The sequence below is a fragment of the Camellia sinensis genome, chromosome 10 (assembly GCF_055761805.1).
Source record: "Camellia sinensis isolate YWXY chromosome 10, ASM5576180v1, whole genome shotgun sequence".
NCBI classification, from domain to species: domain Eukaryota; kingdom Viridiplantae; phylum Streptophyta; class Magnoliopsida; order Ericales; family Theaceae; genus Camellia; species Camellia sinensis.
The window spans coordinates 3,784,882-3,799,983 of record NC_138970.1 but is presented as its reverse complement, the minus strand read 5'-3'; the positions used below and the strand labels follow the sequence as shown (position 1 = coordinate 3,799,983).

The 15,102-nt window shown below is 36.5% G+C and overlaps 2 protein-coding genes across 2 annotated transcripts; one reads left to right on the top strand and one right to left on the bottom strand.

Moving 5' to 3' along the window:
• Positions 1-1,592: 1,592 nt before the first annotated feature.
• On the bottom strand, positions 1,593-2,429 carry LOC145801534 (uncharacterized). The gene has a single exon (XM_082893303.1). It carries the CDS (start codon positions 2,427-2,429, stop codon positions 1,593-1,595), a length of 837 nt encoding a protein of 278 aa, XP_082749429.1.
• Positions 2,430-11,016: 8,587 nt separating this feature from the next.
• On the top strand, positions 11,017-11,813 carry LOC114314341 (dirigent protein 21). Its single transcript, XM_028260819.2, has one exon. The coding sequence runs from the start codon at positions 11,085-11,087 to the stop codon at positions 11,658-11,660; it is 576 nt and encodes a 191-aa protein (XP_028116620.1). The 5' UTR covers positions 11,017-11,084; the 3' UTR covers positions 11,661-11,813.
• Positions 11,814-15,102: the final 3,289 nt, after the last annotated feature.

Here is a 15,102-nt window from a genome sequence, read left to right as displayed (position 1 = left end):
ATCACCCTTCCGTTTTGCATTAGTACACACCCCAAGCCTTTATAAGAAGCATCACTGTACACTTGAAACCCATCAGTACCATTAGGCAAAGTTAAGATTGGTGCAGTCACTAACTTGGTTTTCAATTCTTGGAAAGCTGCCTCTCTTTGTTCATTCCAGTCAAATGGCACATTTTTCTGAGTTAACTGAGTTAATGGCAGGGCAAGCTTGAAAAAGTCTTTCACAAACCTCCTGTAGTAACCTGCAAGTCCTAGAAAACTTCAGACTTCTGTCATATTCGTCGGTTTAGGCCAGTCCATGACAGCTTCAACTTTCTGAGGGTCGACGGAAACTCCATCCTTGTTGATTATATGTCCCAAAAATGCCACACTGTCAAGCCAGAATTCACACTTGGACAAATTAGCATACAATTTCTTTTCTCTCAAAATCTGCAAGGTGGTTCTCAGATGGTTCTCATGTTCTTCCTTGTCTTTAGAATAAACCAAAATGTCATCAATAAATACAACAATGAAGTCATCCAGATATGATTTAAACACCCTATTCATAAGGTCCATGAAAGCTGCAGGTGCATTGGTCATCTCAAACGGCATTACTAAAAACTCATAATGTCCATATCTAGTTCGGAATGCAGTTTTCTCTATGTCCTCAGCTCTAACCTTTAGTTGATGATACCCAGAGCTGAGGTCAATTTTGGAAAACACTTGGGCACATTGAAGTTGATCAAACAAGTCATCTATTCGGAGCAGAGGGTATTTATTCTTGATAGTCACTTTGTTTAGTTCTCGGTAGTATATACACAATCTCAAAGATCCATCATTCTTTTTGACAAACAAGACTGGAGCACCCCAAGGTGAAGTACTCAGACGGATAAATTTCTTGTCTAACAGTTCCTGAAGTTGGGTTTTCAATTCTTTCAATTCAGAGGTAGACATTCTATAGGGAGTCTTGGAAATAGGTTGTGTCCTCGAAAACACTTCAACAACGAATTCAATTTTTCTATCAACTAAGTCCCCAGGTAAGTCAGTGGGAAACGCATCGAAAAATTCATAAACAACAGGGATTGTTTCTACAGTAGTACTGTCAGATGGTGCAGTCAGTATACAACACAGGTAACCCCTACATCCATTCCTAAGGAGTTTTACAGCTTTCATAGCCGAAATCAAATACGGGGGAGGAACTACCCCATTCCCAATAAAAGTAAATTCAGGCATACCCGGTGGTCTAAACATAACAGTTTTATTTGCACAGTCAATGGTAGCACAGTATTTAGTCAACCAGTCCATCCCCAAAATACAATCAAAATGACTAATATCTAAGGGTAATAAATCCACATATAACACCATATCACCAATCATAATAAACATGAGTACACATCATAGGATTCCCAGACGGTGTGGATACAGACAACACATATGTCATTTGTTCTAGTGTTCTAGTCAATTTTCGAGAGAAAGCATGCAATACAAAGGAATGTGTAGAACCAAAATCTATCAGTACACATGCATTTTTAGAACATACAGAGAGTGTACTTGACACCACATTATAGGTGTTGGGTACGTCACCAGGCACTAAGGCAAACACTCTCCCTTGCCTTAATGTTTCATTGTTTGCATCCCTCTAACATCGGCCCTTGCATTTGGTCTTGCTGCGGAAACAGACCCGGTGGAACTTGTCATAGGACGGTTAACCTCATTGGATCTCATCGGGCAATCCCTCACCATGTGGCCAGTCTTGCCACAGCGAAAACACGCACCTGATGCTCGATAACAAGCACCTCTGTGCTTCTTTCCGCAGTCGGGGCAGTTTGGAGTAGACCCGCTACTTTGGCTAGAGCTGCTGGAGGATCCTGTATGCTGCCTCTTCGAAACTGACTGGCCTTTCTTGAAACTGAATCCGGTCCTCTTTCTTCTCCATTCTGTTATTGGTGTTGTAGTTTGTTTCTTAGCTGCTATTGTGGCTTCTGCTATCAATGCCCTGTTGAGTACCTCCACATAAGTAGGTAATTTTAGGACACCTACTCGGTCAAATATTTCCAGGTCCAGCCCTCCCTCAAACTTCCGTGCTTTCTTGTAATCAGTATCCACCATATGTGGAGCAAAACGTGCCAACTCGGTGAATTTAGGTTCATACTCTGCTACAACCATTCTTCCCTGTTTAAGTTCTTGGAATTCCGACACTTTCCGATCCCTGAAACATTGGGGAAAGTACTTGTCGTAGAAGATAGCATTAAACTGTGCCCATGTCATATTTCCATTGCCGTTTCGGATCAGTAACCACCACCTGCGGGCTTCATCTTTCAGAGTGTAGGTGGCTAGAAGGACTTTCTGAGTTTTAGTACAAGGGAACACTTTATATAACTTCTCCATTTCAAGTAGCCACGTCTCTGCTTTCAATGGTTCAATTCCGCCATAGAACGTTGGCGGTTTCATCTTCATGAATTTCTGTGTCAGATTGATGATGTCATTATTATCTGTCTCGGCTTGTGCCGGTGGAGGCGGAGGGGGCAAAGGTTGTTGTCTCTGTTGTTGTGTTCAGGCTTCAGTCAACGTTGCTAACATCTGTTCCATTCGGCCCATGTGAGCCTCTGAAGATTCACTTTCACCACTTCCCCTTGCATTGTCCATCTTACTATACAGACATCAAATGATAATAAACACAGGCATAATCTTATTCGTTTCCTTCAATTCATTTGATTTAAATGTACATTCAGTTTTCATATTCAGTTGCATTACCACACACTCACACATGCAGATGAAATGCCCTTAATGCTTACTAGGACATCCTAAGCTCATACGGACCTGTGTGTGCGGTAGAACACGTGCTTTGATACCAGTCTGTCATGACCCAAACCTGCCCCTGTAGGTTTAGCACCGTAACCGGCCAGTAATCCGTGGATTACCAAAGGCTCTGAACAGATTATCAAGTAATAAGGGGCTACGGTAGCAATAATACAAAATAGACAAGGTCTAATGAGCTTTGATAACGTACATGGGACAGAACATTTTAAAACTTACTTATAGATATATAAGCATGCCAGTCTGGATACATAATATTTACAAAATATTTACAGAAGTGAACTTCCCAAGATCTGACTTTACAAACAGTTATAGAGACTAGTATGAAATACAAAAACAGCCATGGCATTAGACTTCGATCGGAACCTCCTCAGGAGGCACAACGGTTGGCTAACAAAAATAGTACAAAAGGCCGTCAACTCTGGCCCTGGTCATGTGTCGGCTCACCTACATACATAATATAAACTGTGAGCGAAAGCCTAGTGAATAATAACAGGGTAAAGGGGTTATATGAATGATGTCCATCACAAGTTAGAATCCATCATTTAAATCAGAGCGTAATCAGACTTCAAACAGAAACAGATTCATATACATTTTCATATTCAGATTGTGCATAAGATCATATGCGGTACACCCATTAGCTATCAGAACAGATTGGTCCAGAGACCCATATACATAGTTGGTACCAACGACCATAAAGGTCTATATCTTGCGCGCAAGTAGCCGCGGTATTGTTACCCCCAGGCAAGGGCCACGTGCAGATTGGCTGCGGTATTGTTACCCTCGGGCGAGGGCCACATGCAGATTGGCCGCGGTATTGTTACCCTCGGGCGAGGGCCACGTGAACTAAGGGCGCCACAATTACTTTTCAAAAAATTGGACATTCATTCATAATTCGTAAGATAGCATTTCAGAAAATAGATCATACAATACCAATCAGAAAATACTTAAGTTGAACATAACTTTACAGAGTTATTACTCACAGTGGGCTTGGAGACAGACAGACAGAGCAGATCGATCAGACAGGACGTAGGACGTGGCACGTGACCTACACGACACATAACAGATACACACTTAAAACACACGTTCTAATTGTACAAAACTTATTTCATTGGTTCTTAGTGTGTTTCTAATCTCTTACCCTCACTATAGAGTCTTAAACAAGGCCTAGGAATGCCTAGGACGGAATGAGGATGCAAAGATGTGCTTTAAAACACTTTACAAAATTTTGCTGAAACAGGGGTCTCGCTCGAGCGTGGTCTTCTACGCTCGAGCAGACATGCAGACAAAAGGAATCTGATCGAGCGTGGATTACTCTGCTCGAGCGGACTGAAAGCTACAGTAAAAGTACTGGATGCATGAAATTCACGCTCAATGGGTGCTCGATACCCGCTCGAGCGTAAGACACAAGTCCTCGCTCGAGCGTGCATTACCCCGCTTGAGCAGACTGTAAACACATGCAAAGTATTGGATACATGCATTTCCCGCTCAAGCGCCACTTTCCCCGCTTGAGCGGACTGCATGAACTCAGTGTGTACGCTCGAGCGTGGAGTTCCCTGCTCGAGCGTGAGTCCAAAATCTGGAATTTCTAGATTTGAACCTCAAGCTCAAAACTCAACTATAATACATCAAATTCGATCCTTTTGGGTTAATTTTCTGGAAAACTCTTGTAAACTCATAATATGACATGTTTTGAAGATCAATTTTGTAAAATCAAGCCCAAAGGTAAGTCAATTGAACACAATTTCAACAATACTTTCAAGAACATGATGTACATGCATCAAGCATGAGCTTAAATGAATTTAAAGCTCCAAACACAAGATCAAATGGGCCAATCCTTTCAAAACATGAGGAAATCATGAACTAGAACCATAATATGAACATGCATGTGAAAGTTTCCATGAAAACAACCTCAAAACTCAACAATGTACACATGCATGCAAGAATTCCTACTCAATTCAACATTTAGAACCAAAACTTGACTCTAAACTCTAGTTCACCATGAACCATGCAAGAAGTAACTCAAAATCACAATGGAGAAGATGAATTCTCTACCATATGTCTTCAATTTCAAGTGTGGGAGCTTAAACATGCAATCCTCCTTCAATTCTCCTAAGTTCTGCAAGCTAATCTCTAGATGAATTCAGTTCCTCCCTCACACCCTCTCTCTCACTGTTTTGTCTTCAAAGTGGCTGAGGAAATGTTGTATGATCAAGTGTAATGAGGCTTCAACATAGTCTTAGGTAGTGGCCCACTCAAGGGCAATTTCGTAAATAATTAGACTAATGTAATTTAATGTTATTTAATCTAATTTAATCGCTTCGAACCAAATATTAATTAAACCTACCATAAAATTCTATAAATCCTAACTAGCACATAAATCAAGTCGATTTCTGATTCGGACGCCGATAAGGCTTTCAATTCGCAATTTAAGGTCAAAGACATGAACAGATCATTTTATGGCAAATAGATAGAAACACATAAATAATGCAATATACATGCAAATAAATCCCAATCCTTCCTAAATTACTGTTAAGCATAATCAATCATGAACTAGCATTAATCGGAGGTTGGGGTCATTACACCTCGGCACCGAGCTCTAGGTGAACGTCGTCCGGGATACCATATTCTTCCCGGAACGCAGCTAAAGCGACCGGCGTGTCGACCAGGAAGCGGTAGCGCCCCATGTGTAGCCAGCTGGTTTTAGCGCTGCTGAGGTGGTTTGTCACAAACTCTGGTTTGGTGGCTGCTCGGTCTTTGAGAGCCTCGGTGTTGGTGCGTTGTCCCCTTGGACTCTGCAGGAAAATGAGGGTAAGTGTAAATGGGAGCGCGGTCGTGCAAAACGAGCTTGACTTTAGCTCGGTCAGATGGAGTGCTAGACCACCTCGGTCATGAAGGTAAATCCAGAAGCTCGGCCATTCAAGCGGACCAGATGTTAGCCCGGTCGAGCGGTCAAGCCCTCTGCCTACCTCGGTTCTTACAGAAGTTTTTGTAAACTCGCAATTTGCTCGGTTTGGATGTTTTTTGGGATCAAAAGAAGACCTGGAGCCCGGTCCGCTCCAGATCTTCATGTGTTCATCATTGAGGCTGAAGAACAGTAAAGGGAACAGGGGTAGAGGTGGGTTTTGGGGAGCTATACCCTAAAATCTATGGTTTTGGTGAAATACCAAAGGGAAAAGCTATGAAGAGATTCGAAGAGCTTACCAATATAGAAGCAAGAGCTAGTTCCTCGAACACGAACGCAGATGAGGGCAAGAATGGAGCTTGATGGGGGCACTACAGCTTCAGGTCGTCTGGAACGGAAGAGAGTCAGTAAGGAGGAAATGAAAGGGGAGAGAGGCGTATATGTAAGAGAAAAAGGCCGCCAAAATGCGAATATGAAAGGACATCTGGGTTGGCTGCTTGAGGCCAATAAATGCACGACGTGTGTTCATAATGGCAGCGGCGTCAGTACTGAAGAGACAATATGGCAAGTTGAGGCGTCAACCGAGCAAGCCCAGAAATCGGGCATGGAGATTAGCGCGGTTACTGTCTTGGAAACTACGGACCGAGGAAGAGTCTACCCCGGACAGATCATGTAATCCCAGTCACACTTGCGCGGACGGAATTAAGGGGCAATTGAAAGGGAGATTTATAATCTAGCTTTGGACCGTGGAAGAGGTCGAACAGGTCAGGGCCGAGAATGTTTGGGTCGAGATCACTTGGGCTTGATTTGGAGTGGGATTTTCTCGGTCGAGGCCCAGCCCCTGTCTAGGCCGAGCTAACTGGGGCTTCCCTGGAGGTGATCTTGCTCGGTCGAGGCCCAGGGTTGAGGTCCGCGGCCATGTGATTGACCGAGCTCCCCGGATTTGGACTTGCTGGGCCGAGATGAGCATCTGCTACACAGGTTTTGGGGGAGCATGGTTAGCTTGGTGGTAAAGTCTTTTGTTCACTGGCTCGACTTATCTTAAACTCGGTTATGCCAGAATGCTACCAAGCTCGGCTGTTATGGAGCTCGGCGAGTGGAGCACTCGGGCACGTTACGCAGCACGGACGTGGAAGGCCGAGGTGATTCCGCCGATCTGCCGAGATCCTGTTAATGTTGTCTGGCGGTTTGGTTAGGTGGTGATTGCGGGATTTGTGCTGACAGATGGGAGAGCAGCTCCACGTGTCAAGAGACTAATGGGAGCAGATATAAGCGCAGAATGTATATAAGCTTGACTGCGCCCCCCATACGGAGGATGGAACATCATTTGGTGAGAACAACCTAAACACTCAACTCTCTCCTCTCTCTATATCCCCAGAGTGTGTGCTAACTTGACCGTCAGAGGGGTTTTCCGGCCACACACCATCGGGTAGCTCACCGCCGTTGTGTTCGCAGGTCGATCAGACAGACAAGAAGCTTGATAGAAAGGAGTACGGGCTCTGCGGAATATTGGCCCCCCGTACACTAACTATATGTAATTTTTTGTTTCATATATACCATGTAATTAACATACTTAAAAGTCCTATACTTAAAAGTCCTACGTTCTCTCAATCAACAATGCAAAATAGAATTTTAAAGGGTAAATTACAAATACACTTCTTAAGGTTTGCTTAAATTATACATTTTTTCTTGTGGTTTGATAAATTACAAATACTTCTTTGTTAGTATTTTTTATTTAACAGAATTAACTAAAAAAATTAAATTTATATTACTCTTCTATACAATAATAAAATTACCTAAATTATTAATTGAAACATATTTCTAATATCATTAAAAATTATTAATTGACTTGATTATTTATTAATAAAATGGGCGATTTGTTATGAAATTAAAAATCTCAGGGAGGTGGAATGTAATTTTCAAAAATGACAAAAAACGATTTGTATTTTAATCAAAATTTAAGAAGTTTATTTATAATTTACCCAATTTTAAACCATACCGTTAATGATCAAACCAATAACTTTTAGATCGTCTGACCAAAGACTTTTAACTTGATGGGAGGGTTATGGATCTGACCATCTAAAATAATCAGAAATTTCCTATGGAAGTCCAATGGTGAGCGAAGTATCTCTTGGAAAAAATGGATGCATTTATGCTTTCCAAAAGATTGGGGTGGATTGCGATTTAGGGATTTAACGTGTTTCAATCGAGCACTACTCGCAAAATAGGCGTGGAGGTTGATTTCTAATCTCAATGGGTTATTGTCACGGGTCTTCTTGAGTAAGTACTGTCATAGACAAACTTTTCTCAATGTTACTTTGAGTTCTACCGCTTCTTGGGGGTGGCGGAATATCTTATGGGGTAGGGATTTACTGAAGTTGAGTCTTCATTGGGTAGTGGGGAATAGGCAACAAATTCGACCTTTCAAAGATCTATAGATCCCTTCTATGCCCAACCCCTTAAGAGGAAGGGATATTACCAGAATTCTTCCGGATATGCGAGTTGAACATTTTATTGATTGGGATCACGACTTTTGAAGGGAGAATTTGATAAGATTATTCTTCCCTGTAGACTGTACTTGAGCTATTATATCTGTTCATATACCCAATTATCCTTGTGAAGACAGGCTAGTTTGGAGCCCAGTTAAAAATGGAGTTTATTCTATAAAATCTGGGTATGAACAAGCCTTGATTCGTACTTATCCTTTGTTTTACAGGACGTGCTCTACTCAAGGGGTATGGAAGAATTTATGGAATATAGGCTTACCTTCAGAATGGACTGTCTTCATTTGGAAATGTCTTCATAGAATTCTTCATGTCCAATGGGAATTAAAAAAAAATGGTGTCCAAGTTAACATTAGATGTGCCAGATGTCATAATGAAGAGGAGACAATCAAAAATGTATTTTTTGAATGTAAGTGGGCACAAAGAGTATGGAGGGGATCACCTTTGGGTCTGGATTTTAGAATTGGTGTACCAGTATCTTTTTTTCAATGGTTTACGGGTTGGATTGAACAAGTCCATGGCACTCAAATTGTTATCCAATCGGTTGCCATTCTATGGGCCATATGGCTGCAAAGAAATCAAGTGGTCTTCCATCACAATTCCCCAAATATTGAGAACACATTAGAGGAAGCTAGGAAACTCTTTGATATGTTCTCATGTCTTACTAAAACAAGCAATGGAACTTGCTCTACTTCTAAAAATAATCAAGGCACTAACACATCTAACCTTTGTATTTTGCAGAATGTTTTAGACATCAGTAGTGCAATAGATTCTTGGCATTTCATTATGGATGGCTCATGGAAATCACCAACCGACAATACTGGAATTGCATGGATTTGCTTGGACAACCAGAAGTAGTTGATCAAAAGACAGGTTGTGGTGAAGACATCCTTACCACATGCTTTACTAGCTCAAGCACATGCATGCTTGGATGCAATCCAATGGGTTGTACAACACGAATTGAAACATATAAATGTGTACACAGACTGTCAGGTACTAGTCCAGATACTTCAATAGCAATGATGTCAGGGGGATTGGCACATTTGTACTCTTGTTCAAGATATTATAGCTTATGCAAAGAGTTTGAATTATGTATGTCTTCGTAAAGTTGACAGAAGTGTTATTCAACCAGCACATAATCTGGCCAAAAATGTAACTACTACTACTAAAGAGTATAATATATGGATGGTTGTTTCGTTCTCTAAAAAAAACCCAATTTGTTGACAATAAAGCTAGAACACCAGAAAATGTCGAGAAGTCACTTAGAATGGCCTTATTTGGTGTAATTGTTAAAACATAATATAAATTATAACTTTATAGATTATAGATTATGACTTTAATCAGAAGTTGTTAATCTGTTTGGTATAACTGTTGGATTATAGATTTAAGTTGCTGAGTTGTGTTTGTTAAATAAGCTGTGAAGCAACTTTTTCAATTAATTTTTATTTTTTGTTATTCACTACTTGTTTACATTTCTCATAAATAATAGCAACAACAACAACAACAACAACAACAACAACAATAATAATAATAATAATAATAATAATCTATAGTCCATTTGGGTCTTTTTCTGTTTTTAAAAAATAAAAAATTCTAAGAGTATAATCGTAAATTAATATGTCCACAGTAGAAGCTAATAATTAGAAGTAAGGGGTGAACAGTTTCTTAGAATCAGTTTTTTTTAGTTAAAATAAGTTATTAGAATCAAAGGCTGTTTGAAATAAGTTTAACCAAACAGTCTAAAATAATTTTTCGAAAGCTAGAAGTTATAAGTTGACTCAAAAAAGTCCAAACAAACACTCTCAATATTGATGTAGGATTTAAATTTAATTCTATAAAATGAGACTTATATTTGAAATAAATCTTAAGGTAGCGTTTGGTAACGTTTACATTTTTTGTTTATGTTTACAAAAATTTTATAAATTGGTTTTTTGTTTTTTTTTTAGAAAAACATAAATTACAAACGCGTTTAGTTTGAACAAAATATTTGAAAATTTTTAAAAACATAAACTAAAAAATATGTTTGTTCAGGCCTAAAATATTTATATTTATTTTTTATTATTTATGACAATGAGATGATACATATTATAATTGGAAAAAAAAATTAATTGAAAAAAAAATTAATTGAAAAAAATTTGTTAGTCAAAATTTTAAATTTTTGTTTAAAAACAAACGTAAACTCATTTTTTGAGTTTACATTTTTTTCTCAAATTTATAAGCTGTGACAACTATTTATAAACTAACAAAATTAACAAATAAGTTTTTATGACAATTTTTTAAAATTTTGTAAATATAAACTAAAAATTGAAATCGAAATACTTATTAAATAGGGCTACCTATTTAATTTTTTGAATATTTATTTAAAAAACATTCATGTGAGAGGTTCCTGGAACTCCTGGGCCTATTGGCCCAAGTTTAAATTTTTTTAGACAAGCAGAATGTTATTTGTCAAAAAAGAATCTCTGTTCAAAATTTATTAATATGTTTATTTGTTCAAAATCACTTATTTATTTAAATATCTCATTATGTGTACATGTATTACATATTTGTGCAACTATGTATTCACATGTCACACTATTTGTATATTTATCACTTATCTATTCATTTATCTATTTAATATCACTTATTTGTCACACGTCACTGTCACTCATTGCCCTTTTTTAGCGACTTTTCAACGTGTATTTATTTATAAATAAGATTAATCTTTTGATTTAATGTTTAACACACTCCTCAATTTGAATTTACTGACAATTTTTTTTTTTTTTTAAATATTTTTTTTTTTGATACCTAACCTTATTGAATGGGTGATTGATAAAGTTCACTATAAAGCACCCAATTCCTTGAAAACCTTACCAAGTCACCACCCTTTATTTCCCCACCATGGCCAAAACCATCCCAAACCTCACCTCCACCATCTTCACCAGCTTCTTCTTCTCCCTCCTCATAGCCACAAAATCTCAAGAATTCTCAAGAAGCCTCTCTCAGAAAAAACTAGGGCTCAAAAAAGAAAAGCTCAGCCATCTCCACTTCTACTTTCACGACACCCTCTCCGGCAAAAACCCAACCGCAGTCCGAGTTGCAAAGGCTCCCATAACAAAAATATCCCCAACCTTGTTCGGAGTCGTGGTCGTGATGGACGACCCGTTGACATTAAAGCCTGAACCGAGCTCCAAACAAGTGGGAAGAGCACAGGGAATCTATGCCTCTGCATCACAGACTGAGTTTGGTTTGTTAATGGCTATGAACTTTGCTTTCACAGAAGGGAAGTACAACGGAAGCAGTCTTAGTATTTTGGGTCGAAACACTGTGTTTTCGACGGTGAGAGAGTTGCCGGTGGTCGGAGGGAGTGGACTTTTCAGATTTGCAAGAGGGTATGCTCATGCCAAGACTCACTCGCTTAACTTCACCAGTGCTGATGCTGTTGTGGAGTACAATGTCTATGTCTTCCATTATTGACCACTTGTTTAGTTTCCGAGTCCATAGATAATACAAAAAGGGTATATACTATACATAAACGCTAGATTTTTTTTTTATTTGATTTTCTTTATCATTAGATACGTAAGTAGTAAGAATTAAATTAATGTTCACATGTGTGATTTATATTTTTAATTATAGTGATAAAGAAAATTTGATAAGAAATCTGTTTAGCATGTTTGATTGACAAGATTAATAGTGAAAGTATTAATAATCTTATTAAATTAGTGTGGTATTCATTATTCAATTAGATTAGTAGGATAAATTATCCCCTTATCAATTGTTTGATTTGCATTAGATAAGAAAACATATGAATGTAAAATTATAACTATATTTATCTTCTTCTTTTTTTCCAATTTTACCTTCCATCAATATTTTTTCATAATCTTTACTTTATTAAAATTTCTTCATAAACATGGTTTTGAGAAAAAAAATTATAAATAAATAAATAAAAGCAAAATAAAAATACAAAATACAAAGGTCATGTTTGGTTTGTTTTTTAATTTTTTTTTAAATGTAAACTAATTTGATGAAATAAATATCAAAAAATATTTTTAAAATTTTAAAATTATTTTTAACCTTCTAAAATATAAAAATAATAAGTATTTTAATTTTTCGTCAAGAGTAAAGGAGTTATTTTATTTTATTTTTCAGCTCAGGATATATAATCCCACCTCTATCCCATTACCAATAATATTACAAATTTGTTAGATTAATTATCCATTAGATTAATAATTCTGAAATAAAATTTTATTGGATTAATAATTCTGAAATAAAATTTCAAAACGAACACATGATTATTAGTCTCACGGATTAATAATTTCAATCACATACTTTAATCTTGTCAATCAAATATGTTCCCAATGTATTATTATCTTTGAGAGGAGCATTTTGCAAAGATTGAAAAAAAAAAAAAAAATGAGAAAGTTATTCAGTTGCGAGTTTCGGAAAATGTTTCCCTCGGAATGTGGAGTTATTCTTGAGGATATTAAGGCCAAGTTTGGAAAGTCTAAAAAAAGTTAAAAAGTCAAAAAGTTACTCAAAAAGTTAAAAAGTTATCACTATTCACTAAAAGTCAACAATTACGACTGCACAACTCCCAATTCTAATTTTCAACTACAAACTAATTTTTACAATTTTTTATTACACATTTTTTCATAAAAAGTAAAAAAATTAACCCAAACATTCATATTTTTAACCTCCACTTTTTAGTCTAAAAAAGAAAAAAGTACACTTATTTAGGACACCCAAACAATCCCTAAATCTATGGCAATGTGAGGTTGTATGTGTCCCCGTCGCAAAATGGGCCAGCTTATTTGACTACTAGTGCCTTTTTAGGAGATTTCTCACCTTTGGATGGAGTATCTCATCCTCTCCTTTAGTTCTTGTTATTTTTCTTTCTTGCAATTAGTGTAATTGATATTTTTCTGCTCATAAAAAAAGAGAAAATGTTATGTAACACAAGATCTTAATCATTGTTTTACTTTCAGTACCTACACTACAAGAAAAAACAGAATTAGAGACTAAAAATACAATTTTCGTCGCTGAAAGTAACAGAATTGGCGACTAAAATGGAATTAGTAGCCAAAAGTCTTTTGGCGACTAAAACAGTTTAGTAGCCAAATGTATAGTTATTGACGACTAAAAATCAGTTTAGTCGCCGATTATATGGGTTTTAGCAACTAAAAAAATTTTAGTAGCCAAAAGTGAAGGTTTTTGGCGACTAAAAAAATTTAGTAGCCATAAGTATAGGTTTTGGCGACTAAAAAATAGTTTGGTCGCCGATTATACTTGTTTTACCGACAAAATTAAATTTTGCAGCCAAAAATGAAACTTTTTGGCTACTGAAAAAAATTTAGTAGCTAAAAGTCTGCAATTGGAGACTAAAATTCAGTTTAGTCGCCAAAAGTGGAGGTTTTGGGCGGGAATTAATTCTTTTAGCGACTAAAAAAATAATTAGTAGCCAAAAGTATAGAATTGGGGACTAAAAAACAGATTTAGTCGCCAAAAGTGGTCTCCTATTTTTTTTAGTAAATAATTTATTTTTTACATAAATTATATTAAATAAAAATAATTATGTTTATATATATAGTTTTATATTAATACGGGTCAATATACTATATAAATAATATATGTTGCATATATAATTATCTGGTGTTGTAGAGGCATAGTGGAGAGAGTGTGTTGCTTAAGGTTTAGAATTTGGGAGGTTGGTGGTTCGAATCTTAACGGAAGAAAAGTTTTTATTTTTTTTGTCACGGAATTAGCTTTGGCGACTAAAATTATAGGTCGCTAAAAGTGTTTCTTTTGGCGACTAAAAGGTTTGGTCGGCGATTCATTGACTATTGGCGACTAAAAGATTAGTCGGTAAATGTATAATTTTAAAAAGTGTAATTAACTATTGGCGACCAAAACTTTAGTCGCTAAAGACCTATTTTTTGTCGACTAAAACTTTTTTGGTCGCCAATACCTCCGGCGACCATGTGTTCGCGACAAAACTGGCGACTAAAAAATTTAGTCGGGAAAACTAAAAAGTCGACTTTTGGCGACTAAAAATGGACTTTTGGGAAAAGGGGGATTTTTAACCCCAAGCCTTGTGGGAGCTCCAATCTCCCAATCCAAATTTCTTGATTTTTTGATTTAAAAAAAAAAATCTTAGCATTTATTAACTTCTCCCAACCCCCAAGTCTTACCCTCATAATAACACTTTAATGCATTAAAACAAGCATAAAAAAAAATTTTGAAATCCAACACATATGAATTCCTTAAAAAGTCCCAACACATATGAATTCCTTAAAAAGTCCCAACACATATGATTATCATCCCTTATAATAACACTTTAATGCATTAAGAACAAGTATAAAAAAAATTTCTTGAAAAGTCCAACACATATGATTATTATCAAAATATTAAACTTTAATATAATATAATAAAAAAAAAGAAGACATTTAATTTCTTGAAAAGTCTAACACATATGATTATTATCAAAATATTAAACTTTAATATAATATAAAAAGGAAAAAAAGAAGACATTTAAAAAAACAAGACATTTAAAAATCGCAATTCATATATATAGATAATTGTAAATATATTAAGAAAAATGGGGTTTCTAAACCCCAAGCCTTGTGGGAGCTCCAATATCTCAATCTTAATTTTCTAAATTTTTGATTTAAAAAAAAAAACTCAGCATTTATTGATTTGGTCAAAATCCCTTAATCAGCATTTATTAACTTTTTCCAATCCACATGCCTGCATTTATTGATTTGGTCAAAATTCCTAATTAGCATTTAAAATATCCTCAAACAAATAATTATAGATACAACCCGTGCATAGTTACTGCAGTAGCCTTTTAATTTCTCCTGTATACTATGGTTATTGATAAGATTGTTAAATTATTTTTATAAAAAATCTTAAAAAACATAAT